Source organism: Dendrobates tinctorius, unplaced genomic scaffold, assembly GCF_039654945.1.
Source record: "Dendrobates tinctorius isolate UK_male_01 unplaced genomic scaffold, ASM3965494v1 ptg000166l, whole genome shotgun sequence".
NCBI lineage: Eukaryota > Metazoa > Chordata > Amphibia > Anura > Dendrobatidae > Dendrobates > Dendrobates tinctorius.
The window spans coordinates 8682934-8710573 of NW_027361833.1; the positions used below are offsets into that span (position 1 = coordinate 8682934).

A 27640-nucleotide genomic window follows, 5' to 3' on the forward strand; every position below is an offset into this window, starting at 1 on the left:
GCCGAGCAGCCATGTGAACCTTTTATAGCTGCGAGCATCCGGGACCTTCCTGGCTTCTCGGATGGGCCAATCAGAACAGGAGCAGGACCTGAGCATGTGACCTTCGATCTCCAATGGGAGATCACTCCATGGGCATGCTCAGTGGCCCGACATGGGGACTTAGTCCCTGAAGAATCTCGCTGCTGAGCAGCATGTATTGACATAGCTGTACCAGAGGTGGCAGCAGCAAGCATACCCACGGAGCTGGTCTGGGCAGAGCGCCTGGACTGACGAGTTTGCTGAGCAACCTCCTCTGCGGCTGGAGAGGAATGGGAGACCGCTGGAAGTAAGGCTCGGGATTCTCGCTGTGCAGCGACAGAAATCCAACACCTAACAGATACTTTGTCAAATGCTTTGCTGAAGTCAAGATATACTATATCTACAGCATTTCCCTGATGCACACAGTCATTTATTCTGTCGTAGAAGGCATTTAAGTTAGTCTAACATTACTTATTAGTCCATGCTGACTCTTGTTAATCACTTCATTCTTATCCAGGTACTCACACACATGTTGTTTAATAATTTGTTCAAAGATCTTTCCTGGTATAGAAGTCAGACTCACCAGCCTATAGTTCCCTGGGTCCACCTTCTTCCCTTTTTTGAAGATAGGAACAACATTTGCTTTACTCCAGGCTTCTGGGACTTCTGTTCTCCAAGAAATTTCAAAGATTATGGAGAGTTGTTCAAAAATTTCTTCTACTATCTCCATCAGTACTCTGGGATGTAATTTATCTGGACCTGGAGACTTGAATTAATTTATGTAAGCTAAGTGCTTCCTCACTATCTTTCTGTTTATAAATATCCTGGATTCTTCTATTCCTTTAATAGGACAGTGAAGACCAGTTGATGTTACATTTCCTTTCTGAGAGAAAACAGATGCAAAATAGGAATTTAAAAGTTCTGCCTTCTCAATATCCTTTCTTACCATTTCATCAATTTCATCCTGCAAAAATCCTATAGCATCTTTGACTTTTCATTTACTTTTGACATATCCCCAAAATCCTCTTTCATTGCTTTTGATGTCTCTTGCAATCCTTAATTCATTGTCAGCTTTAGTAATCTGATTCACGCCCTGCAGGTTCTGCAGACAACATTGTATTCTTCTTTAGATATGCCTTCCTCTTTAAATTTGATAAACATTTCTTTCTTCCTTGTTAGCATATGTTTAAGTTCTGTGTTCATCCATCCTGATTTCCTTAAATGCTTCCTATCCTTCCCTCTTTTTGCAATTATTAATGATTGTGCTTTGAGAATCTCATACTTCAAAATTTCCCATCCTTCCTGGACATTTTTGTCCTTAAGGAAATCCAGCCATTGGATCCCTCCAGTTCACTTTCTGAGTAGCTTAAAATCTGCCTTTCTGAAATCTAACCTTGAAGTCTGAGTCTTCACAGGTCTTCTTCCTCTAGTTAACCAAAATTCTAAAATAGCATGGTCGCTACCTCCTAGGTTCCCAGCCACTCTTACCTCCTCAACCAGTTTCTCCCTATTTATAAGGACTAGATGCAAGGTAGCAGATCCCCTTGCTTTCTCCCCTACCTTTTGGAAGATAAAGTTGTCAGCAAGAGAGGATAAAAATTTGCTTAACCTGTTAGTTTTGCCTGAGAGAGATTCCCAACAAATGTCTGGATAGTTGAAATCTTCCATGACCACTATGTCATATTTTTGGAGATCTTGGCCATTTGATGCATAAAGAGTTCATCCAAATCTTCAGCTTGCACAGGTGGCCTGTAGGAAATGCCTACAATGGTGTCCTTTCCTTTGTTCTCTCCTTGTATGCTTACCCAAACAGTTTCCACAGAACTCCCAGTCTCTGAAGCTTCAATCTCTGTGCAGGTATACGCTTTTCTAACATACAATGCGACACTGCCTCCTCGTTTATCAAGTCTATTTCTTGCAAATAAGTTTTATCCTTCTAGCCTTGTATTCCAATCATGTGTATTGTCCCACCAAGTTTCAGGGATTCCAATGACATGTTATTTCTTTTCCTGCATTAGTAGTTCCAATTCTCCTTGTTTGTTGCCCATGCTTTGTGCATTTGCATAGAAACATTTTAGTTTGTGATTGGTTTCTCTTTGTCCAATATTATTTAGATTTTTTTGCCTTTGTTCTTTCTTTCCACTTCTAATAGCAGAGTTCTCAATAGTATTTGTCAGGTGTATGTTTTTTTTTCTGGCCTTTTGCTTCCCTTTCCACTTTGTTCTAGTTTAAAGATCTGATGAGTGTAGCAAGGCGACTTCCAAATACATGTTTTTCAGTCTTCGTAAAGTGCATCCCATCTCTAGCAAGTAGTCCATTGTATAGGCAATTCGCCCCATGATCCAGAAATTCAAATCCTTGCTGACACCACCATCAACATAGTGAGTTGTTCACCTGCAGAATCTTATTCCACCTCCTTGTTCCATGGCCATCCAATGGGAGGATGGAAGAGAAGACCACCTGTGAACCCGGTTCTTTCACTTTCTTACCTAAGTTTTCAAAGTCACTGCAGAGTGTTTCCAGGTCCTTTATTGCAGTGTCATTTGTCCCCACATGTATTAGCAGGAATGGGCAGTCATCTGTAGGTCTGTTCTGATATCCTGTCAGACACTTCTTTAATTTTTGCACCTGGAAGACAGCACATTTCTCTTGAGGTTATATCCGGTCTTAAGAGAGTAGCCTCTGTTCCTCTCAACAGGGAATCCCCCATGACCACAACTCTTCTTCACAATATTTTTCTTTCTCCATTCAGGAAGACTCTGAGGGGTGTACAAGGTTGTTCTTTGTGGGTAAAGTCTTATCTTAATGTATTTATTCATCGTTTTCCTGCCTGAGAGCCTGGTACTGGTTCCTGAGCGGTATGGGTGCTGACTGCCTCCCGATCCTCCTGCTTCTCTGTGTCATATGCTTCCATTTCTCTGTTTCTTCAGGTGCAATTAAAATTTCTCCTCTTTCTGTAACATGAAGAGATAATTCTGCCCTGTCTAAGAATACTTCACCTTCCTTGATGATTTTCAATGTAGCTAACCTCTCTTCTAGATTATGCAACTTTTACCCCAACAGTGACACAAGCCTGCATTTCTGGCATGTGAAGTTTGGCTTTTCCACTGGTATGTCTGTGAACATGTAGCAAAAAATGCAGCTCACTAAATGGCTCCTGGCCACTGCCATGTTCTTATTGTTAAAGAGATATCAAAGCGGTGAAATATGTGTCAAAATTTTACCAGAGCACGGTTATCGATATCCTCCTTTCAGTTGCAACAGCTAAAATCCAGTGTTCTTTGAACCTGTGGTGACTCTTCACTTATCCCAGAATGCACTGGGAATATGCAAATTATCTCCTCATGACTTAGTCTCACCGTATGGCTAAGCAGTAATGTTATACAGGAGGCATCCTTGAGCACAGAATTTTTTAATAAAAATTACAGATGATTGATCCGGTTGGGATTGCAGTCTCAGTGACCAGCAGTTACCTCGATGACATCACCGCCAGTCACTGATGCTGCACTCACAGCAGCTCATTCACCAGTGTTTCTCAGCATGGACGGTCACATCTTGGCACCATCCAGGTTGAAAACTAGTAATCCCAAGACATGAATTATGGTGGGGGACAGAACAACCATCTCTAATCCGGTATTTTTTATCACACACTGAATGCTATAAAAGCGATCTCCAAAAATGGAATATAACTTTTTTTCACAATTACACCATGCTTGGATTTGTTTTCCCATTTTAATGTGCATTCCATGGGTAAGTGAACCGACTGGAGTTCTCTGCATGACATATTAAGAAAACCTGATATATGTAATATTATGCATGGGTCTCGGGAGATTAGTCTTCCCCTATGCACATGATTACACTAGAGCTTTAAGGTATCTGATTGCAGTAGGATTCCTCTCCTAATGCTCTGTCTGCAACCACAGGCTGGTTAGTCTTAGCTCTAGTCTTAGGGACAAATTTTTATGTGTAATATATTTATTTCACCTATATTCACAAACAAAACAGCAATGTATTCTGTGCAGAGTGTCTTGTCTGAATAGCATTTCATGGGTGATAGCAGCTGTTTCTCCTATGTTATTTTGGTTTGTTCTCTGAATGTATACTGCATAAAGGGGAGAAAGTACATCCATAGACCTCTTTTACATACTGTAAATGTAGATGTTTCCTATTTCCAACCCTAAATCTGATGTACAGTAGGTATTAGTGCAATAAGTGCCCATATTGTTGATGTTGTCACATTGGTCAACTATGCTGAATTAGTGGGGTAGGAAATGGAAACAGATTTCCACGATATTCTGAATTATTCTTTTCTTTGATTGACAGGGATCAATTCATCAAAGGATAAAAGTGATATACTGGGGTTATTATCATGCAGAATGGAAAAAGGTTGATAAGAATATAATTTTTTCTTAGACCAAGCAAGTAACTTTTAGCTACAACAAGAAATGGACCTGGTTGACAATTTAAAAAAGGGGATATCCAGGACTTTAAAAAATGTGCCTAAGCACTAACAGGCATGTAGATGCTAACAGAAGAAACTACCTGCCTGTTGTACCCTGCGGCGGTCATTGACCCTTCCTGCCAGAGATTCAGCTGTTCCCTGAAACCAGTGTTTGAATTGATAGGCAAACGAAGCTGAAATATTTTGGATGAGTGGAAGCACTTCCCAAGCCTCTGTCACTCCAGCTCTACTCCCTGACTAGTGTTGCCTTCTAGTGATGAGCGAATGTGCTTAAATAAGGTGTTATTCGAACATCATCCGGTGGTAGCCAAGTGACTTCGGTGTGTTCAATGTTCAGGTCCCAGCGCCTGCATGTCTCAAGGCTGTTAAACAGCCACAACACATGCATTTATTGTCTTCGAAACAGGAAATCCCTGCATGTGTTGCAGCTGTCTAACAGCTCTGAGACATGCAGCAATGGAGACTCAAATATATTTTCGAGCACAACGAAGACACTTGGTTAGCACATACGCAAGCTTGGATAACACCTTATCCGAACACGTTCGCTCATCACTATTGCCTTCTCCTGCTTGAATGGTGGCCTTAATGAAGTTTGACTTCAAACAAAAAAGCTGTCAATCAAGCAGAAGAAAATGCTGAGAGGAGATTGGAATCGGAATGACAGAGACTTCGGAAGTGCATCCAAAGCACTACATCCTCATTTATATAACAATTCAAATGCTGATTTCTCATTATTGGAGGAACAGACTGGCCATTTAAATGTATTGCTGGACTTGTCTTTACAAGAGCTACATAAGCATATAAATAGATTGGGGGTGAAATCCTGCTAACAGATTCCCCTTAAAGGATATACTGTATCCACAATAAGCAAAATAAAATATAAAATATAACAGGTGAAATGTTACATTTTGCCAATCTTCATGATCACTATAATCCAGGCATTCAGATTTTTCTTAAGATTTTATTTAATTCCATAGTTCACAAGTAATTGAATTTTTGAAACATAGTAGTAAAAGTCAGACAGTCACACACAGTCTTTTGGAAGCTTGCAATGTGAGAGATTGAAGATGTAACTATTACAAACCTGACTTCTGTACAGAGAATCCAAAGGCAGACATGATATAGTATAATGGAACCAGCCCTTGAAGATGTCACTTACCATTGTTAACCAGAAGACATACTAAGGTGCTATGTTACTAACCTGGTCAATATGATAAATGATAAGTGACAAAACATTAATCCAACAATTTTACATCTAATTTACAATGATGACATGCCGTACCTTTTGTTTATTCGCGTCCAGGTCATGTTAATATTGTCTTTCATCAGCTCCACCTTCCTGGTGTCATCAGAGGAATAATCACGCAGAAGCTTCAGGGCCAAATCATTTGCTACATCAACATTTATCTGCCACTGATGAAGTTCCTTGGAAAATTGCTGCATAAGGAAATATATGTGGTCCTGTTATTAGATATGATGAAAAGGGAGGATTGGAAAATTCATGTCCTACGAGACTTTTATTAGTCAAGCATGCATATGAATATTGGGATGCTTTATTTCAAGTAAATTACATTATCTTGAAGGTTATGAAGTAAAGTCTGTGCAGAGATGCTGGAAACCATTCTGAAATGTTGTTTATAAGCTATGCTGGCTGTAATAAAACAAGAAACATTGCTTATTTTGTATATTATTCATAATTTTGTGTATTGATTGCAGCTATTGTTGAAATGCATGACAGCAGTATATACTAGCATATGCAATTTATTACCGCTCTAGCATGTATGAAAAAGTAATGTAACCACTGCCATCTGCTGGTTAGCTGCGGTAACTACATAAGGTTTATATAGTTGATTTCTGACCTGCAACATTGCCCAGTAGTGACAAAACATTGTAAATTAGGGATTAAATAATAAACAGAAATAGTTTGAAAACACAGATATTCTATATATATTTGAACAGCTTGAGATTTTAGTTACTTAGTCACATCATTATTACAGTTTAATTGCAATTCTATTTTGAGTGTAGAGATAAGTCCTAAAAGTAATTTTTGTCTAAAGTGTCCTTTGTGTTGACTTATAAAATAGAATGTGTCCCTTGTTATTGCATTCAGATAATATTCTTATAGGGATTGTCCAGTGAAAAGTTATCACCTATCCACAGGACAGGTAATAGCTTTATTATCTTTGGGGCTTTGACTGCTGGGGACCGAACGAATTGGTGGAATGGGGAAGTTTTATCCTCGTTATAGAATGGAGGGGCAGTGCATATGTGTGGCTGCTGCTCTATTCATTCTCTAGGGGGCTTCATAGTGCTGCACTCAGCTTTTTCCAACAGCCACAAGGAGAATAAATGGAGCGGCGGTCAGGCATTCAATTTCCTGCACCACTTGGTAATGGGTATAAAACTTCCCCGATCTGCTGATCAGTGTGAGTTCCAGTGGTGGTGCACCCTCTGATTGGCATGTTATTAACTGTCCACAGGACAACCCTTTATTACATTTCGTTCTACCTAGCACCTAACCTTCATCATCTGCTGCATCTTTCCCTCCCTTGATATTCCCACTATTATCGGTTATGTAGTAACTCTTATTGATTATTAAGATTCTAAAGATTTTGTGCAATGTGTGATAACTATTGCACTATAAATTCCATTTTTCGCAGCAGACTTATAAACGCCACAGAATATATTTTTGTTTTCTCTAATTTTCTATTCTTGAAGCCAGGGAAATGAATTGTGATTTCTATAAGCTTTGCTGCACTGTAACTTGTACAGCTGCTCACTTGTAAGTACTGACAACAATTTGTACCCACTCCCGACGATCTGTGTTTTTGTGTGTGAGTTTTTCTGCCTCTACAAGTGTTTGTTTTATACATTTTATGAAGCTTTATTTAGTAAAATTATTGTTTTTTTATGATGGCATGTGTTTTTGGTGTATAATTAGAGATGAGAGAATTTATTTGCGTGAAACAGAATTCTACTCTAATTTTCCAAAAATCCACACTTACTAAAATGCATATTTTTTAAACTTTCCTTTGTGCAGATTCAGAAAAAATGGCTACCAACTGGTCATCTTTTTTCTGAACCATAAAGGGCTAGCTGAAGGTTAAAAATAAAAAAAAGTGATTATACTCACCCTACTGGTCACCTCTCCAGGACCTCCGCACCTCACTGTCTCCCAGTCCGGTCCTTGTTGCATCTACATACTGTCACCGCCAGCAATGAAATCCTGGGCCTCTTCACACTAGGCTGAGACTTCCAGTTCTGATGAGATGCAGGACAGCTTTGCCCATCTGTGTGTAAGGTCACAGTGTGCATGAAGAAATTTGGGATTTCAGCACTTGTGGCCGTGATTAGAAGATTTGATGAACATGGGAAGAAAGGGAGTGGAGGGGCCAAAGAGGTGAGCGATGAGGTGAATATAAGGTATTTTTTATTTTTTACATATTACATTTATTATGCTCTGGGGTCTGCAGAGATCCCATTGCATTATAAAGGACATTCAATCTGTGGAGAATAACTTTGCTGCAAATCAAATTTCCTGGGAAAATCTGCACAATATTGCAAATTTTAATTTTGCACCTCTATGTATAAGGTGCTAACACAAAGCCATGGAGGAAAGACATAAGCAATGAACTTAAAAGGTAACCTGTCAGTAGGATCAACCATCCTAAACCATCTATATGTGCATGTAGGTCATAGGAAGTTGAATAAAATGACACATTGAAATCTCTGATCTAATGTCTTATTCCAGAGAAATCCACATTTTTCTTATATGTAAATGACCTCTTCCAGGCTATGGGCCATATATTCATCTTCTTGAGAATTTACCTCCAGAGCTTATGTTACATGAAGGGGGTGGGGTTCCAGTGTGATATATAATGGCCGCTCTCCACTCTCCTGATCTCACTGTAGAACTGTGTGTGATTATCTGCAGGTTCCTCTCAGTTTCGGCTTCCATCTCACAGAGAGTTAGGGCTGCAATATTGTTGCAATACAGCAGAGCTGTGAGAGCTGCAGCAAATGTGTTTGTAAGAAGACAAGGTTCAGTTCTACTGTACTGTGTTAGAAACATGTAACATGGTTCATTTAAAATAAGCTCTGAGGATAGATTCTCATGCAGATCAGTGTCCGACCCATAGATCTTAACAGCTCATTTACAGATATGAAAAAAGTGGATTTTTCCAGAAAAAGACATTGGATCGCAAAGATAAAGGTATCATTTTATTCAGCTTCCTATGACCTAAATGCCCACAAATACGGCTTATATGGGTTGATTGTAGTGACACATTCTATTTAAAGAGGCAATTGTTGCTGCTAATTAATCTGAGAAGGTTTGTAAGGCGATTCAAAACAATTTGTAGCATATCATTCTGCAGTGAGCTAGATTAATTACTAGGGGAAATCATTCAATACAGTTGTCATTGTTCTGAAGAGTGACGCGTTCACCCCAAAGTCAAACTGTGCAATGCTGACAGAAACTGCAAAAAAAATCTCAGTAGCTATACCACAAGCACAAAAGGGCTCAGCATATTATATATCCAAGTTCATGAGAGTACAATTAGAAAAAAACTAAGCAAATACAGCTTGTTTGTTAGGGTTGCCAAGAGAAAGCCTTTTATTTCTAAAAAGAACATGGCAGCATGGCTAAAGTTTGTAAAGTTCTATTTTAACAACCCACAAAACCTCCAAAATAATGTAATTTTGCCAGAGGAAACTAAAGTGGATGTGATAGGCCATATTGCTCTACACCATGTTTACATGCATAGCAAAATCCAAATCTGCATATACTGCTGCTAAAGGTGGTTCTATAAGATATTAGTCATGAGGTGAATTTGTCATACACTTCTGCATTTTAGCCTACTTTTTGTTAAAAAAATAATGACACGTTGTAATTAGTCATGTGATGTTCATCCTAGGTTATATTTACCAGATTTTAAGACCTTCAATGAGACTGACTTTTTTATTATGTCCTGATATCCATAAAATTTAAAGAAGGTGCACATAATTTCTTTCTCTGTCTCTGAAAAGTATGCTTACTAGAGATGAGCGACTTTGCATTTTTTCGGGTCGAGTCGGGTTTCATGAAACCCGACTTTCTCAAAAGTCGGGTCGAACGAAATCGGCCGATTATCATGAAAAGTCGAAGGCTGACTGAAACACGAAACCCAATGCAAGTCAATGGGGAAGCAAAGTCGGCAGGGAGTGGAGGACATTAAACACACCTACAGTGCCCATTTCAATGCCAAAAACATCAAATCTTATTACTGAAGCTTGTCAACCTTAATTTACTTCATAATAATAGTTACACACTGAAAACTGGGGGTTATTTGGCTAAAGTTGTGGGGGGGTAGGGCTGGCTCCAGGTTTTCATGTGCCCTGGGCCAAAGAGCACCCCTTTAACACATTCCACAACTCATGATGCTCCGATACGGTAGAGAAATAGCGGTATAGTACAATGAAAAATACTTCACTTTTTACATCTCATGACTGATATCCATTTTAAATTCTCCAATAGCTCCAAAAACGGACAGTATATTACTCCATACAGTATTATGGGCACCGCATAGTGCGCTATACAGAGTAATGAGGCCCATATATTTCTCCATACAGAATCATTGGTCCCATATAATGTTTGAAACAGTATATGATGAGCTCCACATAATGCTACAGTATATGTTGGTTCCCATGGATGAAGCTCCACTGTCTTATGGGCGCAAATAATGCTCCATATATAATGGGCCCCATTTCTAATGCTCCAGTGTATAATGGGCCCTGTAAATGCTGCTCCAGTGTCTGATGTCCACCTTTGGAATGCTCCAGTGTATGGTGGGCCCCATATATCATTCTCCAGAGTATAGTGCTCCCCAAAAATTGCTGTCCCAACATTGAAAACAATTAAATAAGTCTCCTCGCTAGGGAATCCCTGTACTAGTCTGGACTCCTCGTCATCCCCATCTTCCATCTCATTGCACTTGGCGTTTAGGCAGAGGGCATACAGACGTGATGTCATTGCAATCTCTGATCAGAATATCACTGTCAGGACATGCGGAAGACGTCATGGCGATGGAGCAGGGAGAGGTAAGTATTTCAACTTTGCAAGTGCTGTGATCCGGAGGAAGCAGGGGGGGCCCACTCGTTGGCGATGGCACTGGCACAGGGCCCCTCATAGTACGGTGGTGTGTGGCGGTGTGTCTGACGGCGGGTGTGCCCTGGGCCCTCCCACCGGCAGAGACACTTTTGCGTACTATGAGGGGCCCTGTGCCAGTGCCATCGCCCATGAGTATGCCCCCCACCTGCTCAAGGAACCTGCACTTTCATCTGCACCTTCCTCTTTGTCACCTTGTAAGGTGGTATAGTATGCGGGAAGGGGAATCTGAGTTTCCTCAGGGTCACATTCTGGCTGTGTAGAGTGTGAGGGGAATGTAGTGGTCTGGGTCAATGTGCCAGCAGAATCATCTAGCAGTGGCTGGGCATCAGTGCACTTGTGGTGTCCCCAGGTGTACCGTCGCCACAGTGGCATTACCTTCCTCCTAGGGATTGTGATGTCATGCTTGGGAGCAAGGAAGTATCTCTCTAGCAGTTAAACCAACACACAACACAGTTCCCACTCCAGGCCAGCAGAGAGAGCTCTGATCCTGACTGCTGAGGAGCTGCTCTCTGTGGTCGGGAGGAGGTAAGTTAGGGCACTCTGTGCAGGGAAGGGGAAGTGTGTGGACGTGAGAAGGGGAGCTGGAGGATGAGCAGAGCTAAGGCTCACTCCTAGTTGGAGCGCATGGTCCGGATTCCTGTCTCCGAGTTTGTAGGCACACTGACGTTCCTGCAGCTGAAACCGGAGGAAGTAGCAGTTGTAAATGCTCTGCACCCAACTAAGGCTCGGAGGCCCCAGCATCGACGTGTGGGAGCCAGAAGGAAAAGGCTACGGCTGCCTGCCATATGAGAAAGTTCCAAAAGAGAGTCAACAGGGGGAACTTCATTGAACTCAGCACTGCGAATACCTCAGATAAGCGCTAAAACGGAGGCCACACTACCTATCTGCAGAGAGAAAATTCCAAATTGGCATCCAGGCTGACCAACTCCTTCTCCATCTGTACTCTGGGTCCTGGATGGCACTTACCAAGTACAGGTAAAGGAACTGCATGACTGTGTCTGTCATCTTTCTCCTGCGCCTGGCGCACAGCTCTGCTACATCCTGCACTGCACACCATCTACCAACTCTTTCATCTGCCCTGTGACTACGGCCCTACCTGTGCAGGGCTTCTACATCTTAGCTGCACCACAACATCTGTCCCAGAGAAGCGACACTGCAGCACTGGTCAATCTAATCAGAAACCACAGGTGGCGTCATGTATCATTCACCTATAAATGTAATTCACCCCTTTGCATGGACGCCCAGGGCCACGGAACGGGTCACCACCACCGTGACACATCCCTGTGAGACACCGGCCCGGTACCAATTAACCCCACTGCCCTGGCTGGCCACCCACACTCCATGTCTGATTCATCTTGGACTTGGGAATTCACGATTTGACTTGATAACCCAGGCATGGTATGATAGAAAGAGCTACATGGACTAATGTGAAGTGTGGCCTGCTGCATCATTCACTTTTGGTGGGGGTGAAGGACACAAGGAAAGGGGTTCTTCCTGACCAGGAGCCAGCACTTGATAACTCAGTGATGGCATTTTTTGAAACTTCAGAAGAGGAGGGCATATTTGCTGGAGTCTGTTTCGGCAATGTAAGCCAAAACCAGTTCCTCATGCTCCGCCTTTAAAAGCGGTTAACCTACTCCCAGAAAATGTAGCCTTCCAGGTGTTCCGGAGCCAGACCATGACGCAGGCTCAACACCTCCTGCCTTAGCTGCTATTGTGCTTTTGCCACTACCAGCAGATGCACCACCACCATCAGCACCAGCTGGCCCACGTCCGCGGCCTCTTCCACCAAACTTCAAAATTTTGCAGAAAATAGACCCAAAATAACATCAGATATATGGCACTGTATCAGAATCGTACAGCTCTATTCAGTCAAAGGATAATTGTCAATCTCCCTATATATTCCATCAGTCACACAGAGACGCTCACAGGCTCAGTATGGATTAGACAAGAATATAAAAATTAGACAAAGTGTACAGTATCATCAGATAGCAGGTATACATAGTATAGTTTAAACATTCTAAATCTCCGTAGATATTTGAGGAGGCACACACAGACACTCTCAGGCTCAGTATTGGATTACAACACAATCTAAAAAGCTGTAAAACGGTAATGGATCTCAAGAGTACAGCTGTACACAGTGTAGGTGTCATTGTTGTCAAGTTCAGTATTTATTTCCACAGTCAGAAAATAACTCTCACTTGGTCAGTTTGGATTAGACCAGAATATAACAAGCAGTAAATGGGTAATGTATCCCAAGCGTAGAGCTGTATATAGTGTTGGGGTAATTTTTAAATGTACATCTAAATTGCAGGAGTAACCCATAGACACTCACACGCTCAGGATGGATCACACCACAATATAACAAGAAGATCTGCAAGAAATAATCACACATGTGGGACAATGTTCCAGGTGTCAATGATACACTTAGAGTGTTGGTTGAAGGAGGACTTCCTGGCAGAAAGGGTACAGTATCACCAGATACCAGGTATATATAGCATAGTTTAAACATTAACAATGTACTTCGATATATCAGGAGTAGTGTTGTGCCACCCCGCTAATGTTTTGGTTCGTCGCACAGGAGGCAAGTTCGTCGAATGTTCATCGAACGTTCGAAGAACACCGTCGAACCCCATTCAAAACAATGGCAGGCAAACACAAACACATAAAAACACATAGAAAACAATTACAAAACACCTTTAAAGGTGTCCCAAAGCAGACAAAATGCTCAGAAGACAAAATAACATATGGAAAAGGGCAACTACATTTAGAAAAGAGGTGGAGGAGTAAAAGGAGGAGGTGGAGGAGACACAGATATAGGCTTGTCATTCCCTTATGAAGTCAAGAAAGGCTGGAATAAAAATGTAAAATACAAACCAGAAAAAAAAAATTCTGAAATCGAACACGATCATATACCGTCGGACTTCCCACCAATAAATTATGGCAACTGCCGACGGGGCAGCATTATTCCCACGAACCTCCAAACTGCGTCCATGAAGGCAAAGTGTTTGGTTTCCGGGGGCTGTATGATTGCAAAGCTGAACCTTAAAGGAGTGTCCAAAAGGGCACCACCAGGAGTGGAGCCTGTGGCTTAATTGGACTCCTCCCGGGAAACCACAACCATACAAGCTACAGAAAAGATGGACAGATTGCAAGCTTTGTCGTTTCTGTGTGTGGTGTGGTATGTCCGTTTGTAGTTGTGCTAGCGATTTCTCAGCTTTATTCCATTAACGACAGAGACTCCGGCATGCCCCTGCGGTACACATCAAGCTTACTAGAGGGATACACGAGGCTCTGGCACGCGAGATCGAGCAATAACAGGTCTATCATGCCCTTACATGTCCGGGGCTGCATGCGCGCTACACTGAAAGGACCAGCTTTTGTCGCTTACAGGTGCTGATAACCCGCTGAACACCGTTAGTGATGGGGATCTGGGATTCCAATTATTCCCCGAGAACGATGATTTCCCAGTAAGTACAGGTCAACCGCAATTACGGAATTAGGCCTAACTGGCAATCCAGACAAAATGAAAAAATTACGTGTCCAAACCACAGGTGCCGTAGCTTGCTTAACAGCTCAGCAGCCGTTCTCAGGCCCAGTATGGATTCGACAACAATGTAGAAAGTTGATAAAGGGTACAGTTTCACCGGATAACACGTATATATGTAGCATAGTTTACACATTAAAAACCTATGTTTATAGATCAGCATGCAGGCTCAGACGGTCTCAGGCCCAGTTTGGATTAGACGTGATTGGACAAAGGTGAGAAAGTGTAACGTATCACTGGATTACAGGTATGTATAGCATAGTTTACACATTAAAAACCTATGTCTATAGATCAGGAGGCAGGCTCAGACGGTCTCAGGCCCAGTATGGATTAGACGTGATTGGACAAAGGTCAGAAATGATACGTTATCACTGGATAGCAGGTATATATAGCATAGTTTAAACATTTAAAATCTCCGTGTTCTCAGTATGGATTAGACAACAATCTAAAAAGTAGAAAAAAGGAAATGTTTTTGAAGCGTACACCAGTATACACTTTAGGTGGTATTTTTAAATCTTCATATATATTTCTGTCTCAGTAAGACAGTCCAGCCTCTCTGACATAGGAAATGAGATGCATACAATTACTGACATAAAGTCTAGTGATTGCAGAAATCGAGGAATTAACAATCACGGGAAAAACTTCCGTCACAATTCTCAGAGGCGATGCTGACCCTCAATTAATTTGTGTGTGGAGACAGCAAAAACATAACTTTGTGAAGAAAGTGTTGCTGTATCGCAGTACCGTTGATCCCATCAGCGTTACTCATCTCCATCAAATTTTAATCACAGGGAAAGATGTAAACATGTTGCTCACTGCCTATTATGATCTGTCACGTAACTTTGCAGTGCAAAAGACAGAAGCCACAGGCCGTAGGCGATTCTATGGGACTGGCATGAGAGGGCACATTTAAAAATGTGCGCCGGAATGTCACGCGTCTGTGAGTAGGAAAACTGTGAAAGCTGATGATAAACCACCACTGCATGTCATTGTGAGTCGAGGTCCATAAGAAATGGAAGCCATTGATCATCTGAAGCTAGAGGCCGGCCAGCGGGACAGGGCATAGCTACGTCTTAACCATCATCTATCAGTTCAATAAATTTGTAGTGTCAGTCCCAGTGAAGGATTTGACAGCCCAGACTACACAGCGGAGGAGCAGGGAGAGGTAAACATTGCAAATGCTGTGGCCTTGCCCAAGCAAGGGGGGCACACTCGTGGGTGTCGGTACAGGCACTGGGCCCCTCTGACGGCGGTGTGTCTGACGGCGGGTGTGCACCCCCACCATCAGAGACACTTGGTTACATTATGAGGGACCCTGTGCCAGTGCCCATGCCCAAGAATCGGCCCACCCACCTGTCCAGGGCAATGGCACTTGCACGGTTGGGTGCGCTAGGTGGTGACCCCGGCCATGGGGGGGAGGCAGCCCAGTTAGGGAGGTTTACAAAATGGCATATGTTGATGTTGGACATTCAGCTGCTGCAAAAGGCGAAATTGGGCAAGTGCGAGGAAGAGGAGGACCAAAGCAAGTCATTTTTCTGGCAACCTAGGTGTCATCAGGGGAAGGTGGGACAAAATACTTGGAAACCCATGCATGGTTCATTTTAATGAAGGTTAGATCATCCACATTTTGGGTCGACAGATGGGTCCTTTTTTCTGTCAGGATTGATCCTGCTGCACTGAAGACTCTTTCTGATAGCACACTTGCAGCTGGGCAAGCGAGCTCCTGTAAGGCATATTGTGCCAATGCAGGCCAGGTGTCCAGTTTAGCGGCCCAATAGTCAAATGGGAATGACCTGTGTGGGGGATCATCGATATGGGACGAGAAGTAGTTTGTAACCATAGTTGACAACTGCTGTCTCCTGTCACTTTCAATCGATGCAGTATTACCAGTCGTGTGAGCGGGACTTGAAAAATCAGTCCACAACATGGTCATGAAACCCCTGTCTCCAACGCCACTTCTGATGTGTGCACCACGAACACCTCTTTCAAGCTGCCCCCGCCCCTATGGCTCGTGTGAGAACCATCACCGCTGATGTGTGCTGGGAATGCCTCAACCAACCGGTTTACCATAGTTGCTTGTTTGTTAGCCAATATTAGGTCAAGGTTCTCCTGTGGCATTATGTTTTGGAATTTGCCTCTATAGTGTGGATCCAGGATGCTGGCCAACCAGTAGTTGTCATCGTTCATCATTTTGGCAATGCGGGGGTCCCTTTTTAGGATCTGCAAGGCATAATCTGACATGAGGGCCAATGTTCCTGGTGTCAATGATGCACTGCGAGTGCTGGGTGGAGGAGCACTTTCTGGCAAATCCATATCCCTCCAGTCATGCACAAACCCTGTACCAGACCTTGCCATGCAAACATTTTCTCTTGCCCCACGAGAAGCATCCTCCTCCCCTAAATAATCATCCCCATCATCATCCTCCTCCTCCTCCTCTTCCTCTTCTTCCTCCACCTCGTCCAGGAGAGGTCCCGGAGCAGACAATGGCTGACTGTTATCAAGGCTTCCCTCCTCCTCTACCTCCTCATCTACCTCGGCTGCAGACGCCTGCTCCTTAATGTGCGTCAAAGTTTGCATGAGCAGACGCATAAGTGAGATGCTCATGCTTATGATGGCATCGTCTGCGCTTACCAGCCGTGTGCATTCCTCAAAACACTGAAAGACTTTACAGAGGTCTTTCAGCTTCGACCACTGCACACCAGTCAACTCCATGTCTGCCCTCAAAGTGCCTGCCCGTGTATCCTCCCACAAATGCATTATGGCCTGCCTCTGTTCGCACAGCCGCTCAACCATGTGCAGGGTGGAGTTCCACCTTGTTACAACGTCGATAATTAGGCGGTGCTTGGGAAGGTGGAGCAATCGCTGCTGCTTCTGCATACGACTGGAGTGTATCGGCGACCGGCGGATGTGCGAGCCGAACCTTATGGAGCAGGCCTGTTAACTCCGGATAATTATTGAGGAAGCACTGCACCACCAGGTTCAAGGTGTGAGCCAAGCAAGGTATGTGTCTGAGTTTTGAAAGGGCTATGGCTGCCACAAAATTCCAGCCGTTATCACTAACTACCTTGCCTGCCTCAAGATATAGACTGCCCAGCCATGACTTAGTTTGTCGCTGAAAGTAGTCGGCCAGTACCTCCACGGTGTGTCTGACGGACAAACACATCATCTGCAACACAGCCTGCTGACGCTTTCCACTAGCTGATCGATAGGGGGACACCTCGTGTGCAACACTGGCAGCTGCGGATGGAGTGCTCATGCGACTGTGCTCTGTGGATGAGCTTTCGCTTCTGGAGGAGGAGGAGGGTCCAATGCCAACAGCCAACTGTTTCCTATACCGTGGGCTAGGCAGCACTGTCCCACCACCGCTGTCCCCTGTGGACCCTGTATCCACCACATTAACACAGTGCGCAGTGATGGACACGTAACGGCCATGGCCATGCCTACTGGACCATGCATCAGTTGTGAGGTGCATCTTTCCACTCACTGATTGCTTGAGTGCATGGACAATGTGGTCTTTCACATGAAGGTGGAGGGCTGAGATGGCTTTGCGAGAAAAGAAATGGCGACTGGGTAGGTCATAGCGTGGTACTGTGCTTTCAACCAACCGGTAGTGCATCATCTCTAACGAGATTAGTTTGGCAATGTGGGTGTTCAAGCCCAGTATATGCGGATGAGAGGATGAGTACTTTCTTGTACTACTCATAGTCTCTGGTAAGGTGAGCTGGACTTGAGAGCTGCATATGGTGAAACTAGCGGTGGACATGGCGGACTGAGAGAGGGTTGATGATGGTGATGGAGATGGTGTTCTTTCTGATGGCCTAGATTCAGTCTTTCGTTGATATAACATTGTGATTCCCTGACTGCTTTGGCCTTGCGACGACACCTCAACATTTGCTGCTGGTGGTGTGCTAACCGGTGGGCTTACAGTGGGGGAAACAATGTAGTTTTGCTGACTACCTTCTTTGGGAGCAGTTGCACAGGTGGTACGTGAGGTTTGGTAGTCCGTCCACGCTTGCAAGTGCATGGTGGCTAAATGTCTAAACATGCAACTGTGTTGTGAGTTCATTTTTCCCTTCACTATTGAGGTCTGATGAACTCCCTCCTCTGGTGAAGGAAGGTAGTGAGGCTGATTATCAGACACCTGGGCAGCTAGATGATGACTGGGTGGCTGGAATTGAGGACTGGATATAAGGCTGCCGACGCCCTTCTTCCTGGCTGGTGATTTTCCTGCTGGATTCTTGGAGACCAGTCTGATTCCTGCATCTCAAAGCTAAGTTTTTCTGCTCTGCTTTGTACTCTTCTGTTTTGTTTTTTGTTTTGCCTTGTTTTTTGGGAGTTCTGCCACCCCCGGCCGGGGGTGAGCTGAATTCCATTTTTGTCTCTGATCTGTTGATCTTTTGCTCTGTCTTCAGAATATACCTGAGTGCTGATATAGTCTTTTGAAGCCTAGCGACTTCAGGGCCTGTTTTTCCTATCAGTCGGTTGGCTCATTTTGATAGGGTTTTTGCGGATGGCAGACAGCAGCTTTCCTATCCTGTCCTATGTAGTTAGCTTGGGCCCCATCATTTGCTCAACCTATCTTTCTATCTGTGTTAGTGTTTTCATCTTGCTTCACCGTCATTATATGTTGGGGGCTGCCTATTGCTTTGGGGTCTGCTCTGGGGCAGTTTAGTTTTCCCCTTTCTGTCTTTAGGCTATCTAGTTCTCCGGCTGTGATCGAGGGGTCTAGGGCACCATAGGAACCCCCCACAGCTACTGCTAGTTGTTGTGGATAGGTCCAGGGGTCTGCAATCCGATAGCTGCCAACCTCTCTGGTTTTTCTGGACTTAGCTGGTATTTTGTTTTTTCCTCCTTCGGTGACTCATCATAACACAACTGGTATTCAAATTTCTCAGATTTTTCTCTCGGCTAAAGGTCTTTGCGCACTTCTTACAGATAACCTTTGCCTGATCATTAGGATTTTGTTCAAAAAAGTGCCACACTGCACTCTTCCTACTATGGAAGGCATTTTGAGGCCTTGCACGCTGTGCTATTTTGACCATCTGGCCAAGCTGTCCTGCAACTCTTTTGCTTTTTGTAACCCATTTTTGGACTGCTCCAGGCCTGCCAGATAACAGCTGTTGCCATGTTGATGCCTGCTGCGGATGCTCATCCTCCTCTTCTGAGCTATTGGCAGCGGCACCCTCTTCCCCCAATGGATGCCAATCTGGGTCAACAACTGGGTCATCCATCGCCTCCTTTTCAATGTCATGTGCACCTTCCTCTGTGTCACCGTGTATGGTGGTATAGTATGCGAGAAGGGGCACCTGAGTTTCATCAGGGTCAGACTCTGGCTCAGTACACTGCGAGGACAATGTAGTGCTCTGAGTGAATGTACCAGCAGATAAATCTAGCAGTGGCTGTGCATCAGTGCACTCCATGTCAGATTCATCTTGGACTGGGGAATTCACGATTTGACTTGATAGCCCAGGCATGGTATGAGAAAAGAGCTCCATGGAGTAATCTGTAGTGTGGCCTGCCGCATCCTTCACTTTTGGTAGGGGTGAAGGACACAAGGAAAGGTGTTGTTCCTGACCAGGAGCCTCCACTGACAACACAGTGCTTTTATTTTTTGAAACTTCAGAAGAGGAGGCGATAGAGCTGGAGGCTGTGTCAGCAATGTTAGCCAAAACTTGCTCCTGAAGCTCCGGCTTTAAAAGCGGTTTACCTACTCCCAGAAAAGGGAGCCTACGAGGCCTTGTGGAGCCAGACAATGATGCCGGCTCACCACCTCCTGCCTTAGGTGCTATTGTGCTTTTGCCACAACCAGCAGAAGCACCATCACCAACATCACCATCAGGACCAGCTGGCAACCCCCACCCACTTCCACGGCCTCTTCCACCATACTTCTTCATTTTTTTTAAAAACGTACCCAAAATAACAACAGCTATATGGTACTGTAAAACAAGGTAAAGGGACTATAGAGTATTGGTGAGAATTTGAATCTCACTGTAGATTGGACAACGCTGAACTATTGTCTCAGGCCCAGTATAGATTACACCGCAATGTGACAGGCAGAAATTGGCTGGTGTATGAGAGGCAAAAGCTGTATAGCGTATTGGTGAGAATTTGAATCTCAATGTAGATTGGACAACGCAGAACTATTGTCTCAGGCCCAGTATAGATTACATCGCTATGTGACAGGCAGAAATTGGCTGGTGTATGAGAAGGCAGAAGCTGTATAGAGTATTGGTGAGAATTTGAATCTCAGTGTAGATTGGAGGACGCTGAACTATTGTCTCAGGCCCAGTATAGATTATACCGCTATGTGACAGGCAGAAATTGGCTGGTGTATGAGAAGGCAAAAGCTGTATAGAGTATTGGTGAGAATTTGAATCTCACTGTAGATTGGAGGACGCTGAACTATTGTCTCAGGCCCAGTATAGATTACACCGCTATGTGACAGGCAGAAATTGCCTAGTGTATGACTAACTACAAGGTGTATATAGAATTGGGCAGAATTGGAATCTCCCTAGAGTGTAGGTCTGTAAGAACGGTCAAACTCCTCAGCTTTTTCTTACAGAGTCACACATAGATAGCTTCAATTTGACCGCTGAACTATTGTCTCAGGCCCAGGATAGATTACACCACAATGTGACAGGCAGAAATTGCCTAGTGTATGACTAACTACAAGGTGTATATAGAATTGGGCAGAATTGGAATCTCCCTAGAGTGTAGGTCTGTAAGAACGGACAAACTCGTCAGCTTTTTCTTACAGAGTCACAGACAGATAGCTTCAATTTGGCCGCTGAACTATTGTCTCTGGCCCAAGACAGATTACACTGCAATGTGACAGGCAGAAATTGCCTAGTGTATGACTAACTGCAAGGTGTATATAGAATTGGGCAGAATTAGAATCTCCCTAGAGTGTAGGTCTATAAGAGCGGACAAACTCCTCGGCTTTTTCTTACAGAGTCACACACAGCTTCAATTTGGCTGTGATAACAGCCGGTACACGGTACTGTGTGAGGAGCGTACACCGCTGTACGGTGTGTGAAAAAATGAACGCTCAGTAACTCACCAGGACAAAACAATAAAATTTGGATTGCTTTGAAAAAAGCAGTTTGCTCAGCAGTGTTAAAAAAGCAATGCAGCTATAAGGGAGCCTTAAAAGGCAGCCTAATAACCAACAGAGCTGATGCACCGAAATATAGCCTCCCCTTGCACTGCACAGTAACTGGTGTGTTGTACAGGCAAAATCGCTAGCAGCAGAAGTAGTTTTTGGTATCTTCTTCCCTGCCTAACGCTCTCCCTACAGAATCAGCAGCAGCAGCAGCTCTCCCTATTCTGAGATCAGCATAAGTAACATGGTGGTCGGCGTGCACGCCCTTTTATACCCCCTGTGACGCCACACAAAGCAAGCCAATCACTTGCATGCCCTTCACAATCATGGTGGTAACCGCTGCCTATGTCATCACGTTGCCCACAGTGTCCGTTCTTCCTGATTGGTTGAAAAAGGGTGCAAAAGCATCTTTTGAAAAGCGACTTTGGTGTGATGGTCGCCGAGTTCGTGGCAGACCTCACGCTAAGGTCGGGTTTCGTTTCATGAAACCCAACTTTGGCGAAAGTCGGCGACTTTTGAATTTTTTTGACCCGCTTCGCTCAACTCTAATGCTCACAAATAAGTAGACAAAAAATGAAACAGTCTTGGTCTTTCTGCAAACAGTTCAAGGTGTTTTACTATGCCTTTGTCATTATAACCAAGACTAAACTTGTAATGGTACCACCAGTTAGAATGTGGACAATTTTAGGTTGGCCCTTGCACTATAATTTCCTCAATGGGGTGGCACGAACTAACAGACATCAACCCGTGGGCCTAATTAATATAAAATGTTAAAAGAAAATCTATCCATGTTGCCCAAAGCAATCCATAAGAGCTTAGTTTTCATTTTTAAACAGCTTCGCTATAATGAAGGTTGTGCTTTGGTTGCATTGGGCAACCAAGGAAGATTTTCTTTTAGACTATTTCATAAATTTTCCTCATTGTCTTTATAACTGAACTATAAGCTGAACTTCAGAGGCATAGTCTCTTAGAGCTTTGCAACACAAACTGGTTACAACTTGCTCTTGCCCTTTGCTAATCAGTGGTTTTGGGTACTTGCTTTGGATCATTATTTCCCGATGCCTTTTAGCCTGACCACTACCTACTATTATGTATTAATTGTATTTATTTATTAATAAACATTACTTACTTAATTGAGGTATATACAGGGTTTGTTTCTATTTTTTCTTTTTTCTTTATTGGGTATATTACTCATTCTTTTATTATTTTCCTAACTGGAAATTTTTTTAGTTTCATAAATTGTCAGCTTAGGGTTTTTAGTTGTTGGTGGAGATTTTTATACATTAGGTTATTTCTATACATATCACAGAATCACAGGACATAGATTACACAAATTACACAAAAATAATTTTATTACTAGGATACAATCACGGAGTTAAAAACAGACACAGTGACCATAGCACTATGTGACTTGACAAAGGTACTCTGTAGAGCAGAGGTCTCAAACACGCAGCCCGCGGTGCTCCACATGTCTCATGCATTCAGGAGCATGCTCAGTCCCTGAGGCAGGTAGAAGATGGAAGCTGCGCATTCAGGAGCGTGCGATGGCTGCTCCGTGTGCACAGGACCTGGGATGAGGTCACAGGAGAGGGAGGAGTCACATGATCAGGGGCCTCAGTGTATGCAGGACGCTGCTGTCTGTGCTGGTTGTCATGGTGCTGGATGAGGATAAGTTTATGTGTGGGGTCAGGAGGGGTGTACAGGGTGGAAGTAGCAGAGCCATGTGTGTATGAGGTGTACGAAGCGGAACCGTGTGTGTGCGAGGTGTACGGAGCGGAGCCATGTGTGTACAAGGTGTACGGAGTGAAGCCGTGTGTGTACAAAGTGTACAGAGCGGAGCCGCGTGTGTACGAAGTGTATGGAGAGGAGCCGCGTGTGTACGAGGTGTACGGTGAGGAGCCACGTGTGTACGAAGTGGACGGAGCGGAGCCGCATGTGTATGAGGTATACGGAGAGGAGCCACGTGTGTACGAGGTGGACGGAGCGGAGCCGTGTGTGTACGAGGTGGAGGGAGCAGAGCCATGTATGTACGAGTATTAAGTACAGCATTGTACTGTATTAAGTTTGAAAAGAATGCGGCCCGCCAGCTTAAATTTTTTTTTTATGTGCGGCCCATTTACTCTGCCGAGTTTGAGACCCCTGTTGTAGAGTATCCATGATTATTAGAGATGAGTGGAATATTTCAAACTGAAATTCATCAGCTTTACCAAATGTTTCCCAAAATACTGTACCTTTGCTGGACAATCAATATTGCAAAGCCTCTAATTAGAAACGTCCCCTGACGAAGCTGGGTGAAAAGCAACAGGGCTCCACATTATTACTATACAGATTTTTCTCATATATTCTTCTCTCTAAAGTATATGTTGTCCATTAGGGAATTGAACGCAATAGATATGCTGACATAATAACTATATACTGCTTATAGCCTTGAGAGGTTTGTTGTTAGCACTCTATTAAGCTACTCTGTTTTTTAATAAAATCTGTTATATTTCACATTTAATAAAGATGATATATTTTTGAGATACTGTATTTTGTAGCATAATTTTTCTTTTGGTTTATCCTGTGATACTTAGGTGCATTTCTCTTATTCCACCAGATGCTTTCTGGTTATAGAAATGCCCTCATCATCTCCCGCCTTGACTACTGCAACACTCTCCTCTGTGGCCTCCCTGCTAACTCTCTTGCACCACTCCAGTCTGTCCTCAACTCTGCTACCTGACTAATCCACCTATCTCCTTGCTACTCCCCTGTCTCTCCACTCTGTAAATCCCTCCACTGGCTCCCAATTCACCAACGAATCCAGTTCAAACTACTAACACTGACCTACAAAGCCATCCACAACCTATCCCCTCCCTATATCTCTGAACTAAGCTCACAATATCTTCCCTCACGTAATCTTCGATCCTCTCAAGACCTCCTACTCTCCTCCACACTTATTTGTTCCTCAAACAACCACCTCCAAGATTTCTCCAGAATATTCCCTATCCTCTGGAATTCCATGCCTTAACAAGTCCGATTATCCACCACCCTCGGATCCTTCAAACGGAACCTGAAAACCCATCTTTTCAGGAAAGCCTACAGCCTGAAATAACCACTCTGCAGCCTCACCAACGCCTGAGCTGCTGCTTCAAAACCAACAGAGCTTTTGCACACCCGACCTTCTGTCTCTTCCCCACTATCCCATTGAATGTCTGCAAGGACTGGGTCCTCTCCACTCTGTACCAGTCTGTTATTGTAAATTTGCTTACTGTTAACTATATCCATAACTTTGTATGTAACCCCCTTCTCATGTACAGCACCATGGAGTTAATTGCGCTATAGAAATAAATAATAATAATAATAATAATAGGAATGTTGGTTGGTCTAAAACCCTCTAATTGCCTTGAAACTAAGTGTATACCACTCTGTGGTCTCCTAGGACTTTGTTAAACCCCTTTTTATCTCTTCAATGCAAATACAACTGTCATGGTCACTGTGTGTCTGGGCGCAGGTGTTACCGCAAGGCGAACCCATAACACACGTGAACCTGGATACAGCGCCTCCAGTGGGGCGAATTTAAATAATAAAACGTGCAGATGGATACACCGCCTCCACCTGGCGAATTTAGGTATTACACGTTAATAAACATTCTGGAAACCCCACCTCCAGTACGGCGAATTTAAATAATAAGGGGGACCTGGGAAACATTAACAGTGGTGGGCCCTGCGATAGGGAAAAGGGAATTGGAGACCTCCTGAGCTCCCCTGAGCCAGTGTCCCTGCACTCCTAACGTTCCCTATGCCGGTTCCGCACCGGGCGCCGCACGCGTACCTCAACGCCCTAGCTCGCCCTGACCCTAAACCCTCACTAGGGAATTGGTCGGTGCGGAAACTAATCCCACCACTGCACTAATAACACAAATGAGGGAAAGAGACAATACAGGGGGACACCACTTAGCTTTATGCTCTGTGCTTATGCTCCTGCAACAGAGCCCTCCACCTGCGTGCGTCTTCTCCTCCACCAGAATCCATCACCATAACAGGATCCTTCACCATAGTGCTGCCTTGGAGCAGAGTCCACCACCAGTTGCTGATGCTTAGTAACAGAGTCCCAAGGATGAGTTCAGCTTCTGCCACGAAGTCAAGCATGCTTGAGTCCAGCTCAGCAGCCAAGTCCCACATGGTGAGTGCCACTCTCCATAGTAGCCACTCCACCAGTCGATGCAGACACTTCCTGCTGACACCATCACTGCGACCCCACCACGCCATGCCAGCCCTTCGTCCAGACACCATAGCTGACACACGTCCCCCTTGGCTAAGCTGTGCAGGACTCCTCCTCAGCTCCATCCTTCCACCAGGCTCTCACAAACTCAGAATAAATGAATCAGTATCACCAGCCGTGATTACACACCATGAGACTCATTTATAGAGCCCCACACCTGATTCATGATTATGTGCACATTAAACCTAAAGTGCAATACCACTAACCACCACCGGGGACAGTCAAGTCACTTGGCACTTGCCAAAGTAAAAATAGTTCACCCTGTGCAATTTAAAACTGTCAGATCAAATTCAGATCATGACAACAACCTTATTAATGTCCAAATTACCTCAACTTATCTGGCTAGGGAAAAATGGATGGTAACCAATATCTGTATTCTGGTGACATGTCCAGGTCTAATAATGTACTGTTACAACAAGTAGGTGTGCAAAAAAATATATCTTGTTTTACAACATGCACACTTTGTGAGGTAAACAGTTGTGCCTACATTTCCAGATTATGGAGTTTTTTCTTTTGTCTTTAAAAAATAAAAAGTATGACATGCTCCTATCACATTCAAATAAGCACCGCTCCTGTGACACACAAGCCTTGGTTTCAGAATTTTGATTTAGTAACAAAATTAGAATAGAGCAGTATTTAGCTGACATCTTTACAATGTGTTAAGAATAAAAAAGTTATTAAGCTGCTGTTACTAGAGTATATCATGGGTCAATCATTTCGCAGCCACATTGATGATTCAGGTACAACATCTCCCTATCAATTAAGTCTTTGGATTTTTATTCACAGATGGAGACTATTGCTCCCATTTCCAATCTTCTTCAGCACAATTGTATTAGGCTTTTTTTTTCCCTATTTAAGGTAAGCTGTGCATTCTGACTGCCTATTCCTAGCTTTAAAAAAAATCCTAAAATGGTGTTGCTTGACCAGCCCCCATTTTATACATTTTCTGAGCTAGTGCCCCTGATTGGCTGCTCCAGACCATGCGATGTGATTGCTGTAGTACATTAACCCCTTTCCTTCATTAGACGTAATATTCCGTCCATATGCCCTGGGCCCTAATTACCATGGACGGAATATTACATCATAGCGATAAGCGGCGCCCACGTGGTGAGCGCCGCTTATCTCGGCCAGTTGTCAGCTAATTATCATAGCTGACACACGGACCGCCCCGACACGTTAACCCCTTTTACACAGTGATCTAACACGATCGTGGTGTACCGGGGGTTAAAGGGAAGCATCGGCAGGGAGGGGGCTCTCTCCATGCTTCCTTGAGCCCCCCACGGCAGCGCAATGTGCAGCGCTGCTGCGAAGGACTCCTTTCCTGCTGGTCCCTGGATCCAATATGGTGGTGGGGACCTCTGGGGGCCTGCAGGAAGCTGGCTTCCTCACTGCCCACAGAGTGCAGGCATGAGGAAGCCTGTAGCAGTGCCTGTGACAGATCGCTGATCTGTCACAGCGATCTGTGATGTGACAGATCAGTGATCTGTCACATGACAGTTATGTCCCCCCTGGGACATTGTAATAAAGTAAAAAAAAAAATGTAAAAATAATTTTAAAAAAATCGCTAAATAAATTAAAAAAAAAAAATATTCCCCAATAAATTCATTTTTTGGAAATAAAAAAAAAACAAAAACAAAAAAACACATATTTGGAATCTCTGCGTCCGGAACGACCCGCCCTATAAAACTGTCCCATTAGTTAACCCCTTAAGCGAACCCCTTAAAAAATAAAAATAAAAAACGAAGCAAAAAATAATGATTTATTATCATACTGCCGAACAAAAACAGCAATAACACGCAATCAAAAAGACGCATATAAATATCCATGGTACCACTGAAAAGGTCATCTTGTCTCGCAAAAAACGAGCCATCATACAGCATCATCAGCAAAAAAATAAAAAAGTTATAGCTCGCAGAATAAAGCGATGTAAAAATAATTATTTTTTATATAAAATTGTTTTCATTGCATAAAAGCGCCAAAACATAAAAAAAGACTTAAATGAGCTATTGCTGTAACCGTACCGACCCGAAGAATAAAGCCGCTTTATCAATTTTATCGCAAGCGGAACGGCGTAAACGCACCACCCAAAAGAAATTCATGAAA

The 27640-nt window shown here is 43.6% G+C and overlaps 1 protein-coding gene across 8 annotated transcripts in view; it reads right to left on the minus strand.

The window, feature by feature from the left end:
- Positions 1–27640, minus strand: part of DMD (dystrophin) — a 3834938-nt gene that overhangs the window by 1077921 nt on the left and 2729377 nt on the right. For all 8 annotated transcript variants that reach the window (XM_073550686.1, XM_073550687.1, XM_073550688.1 and 5 more), the window contains one exon: positions 5763–5917. In XM_073550686.1, coding sequence (XP_073406787.1) covers positions 5763–5917 — 155 coding nt within the window. The remainder of the gene's footprint in view (positions 1–5762; positions 5918–27640) is intronic.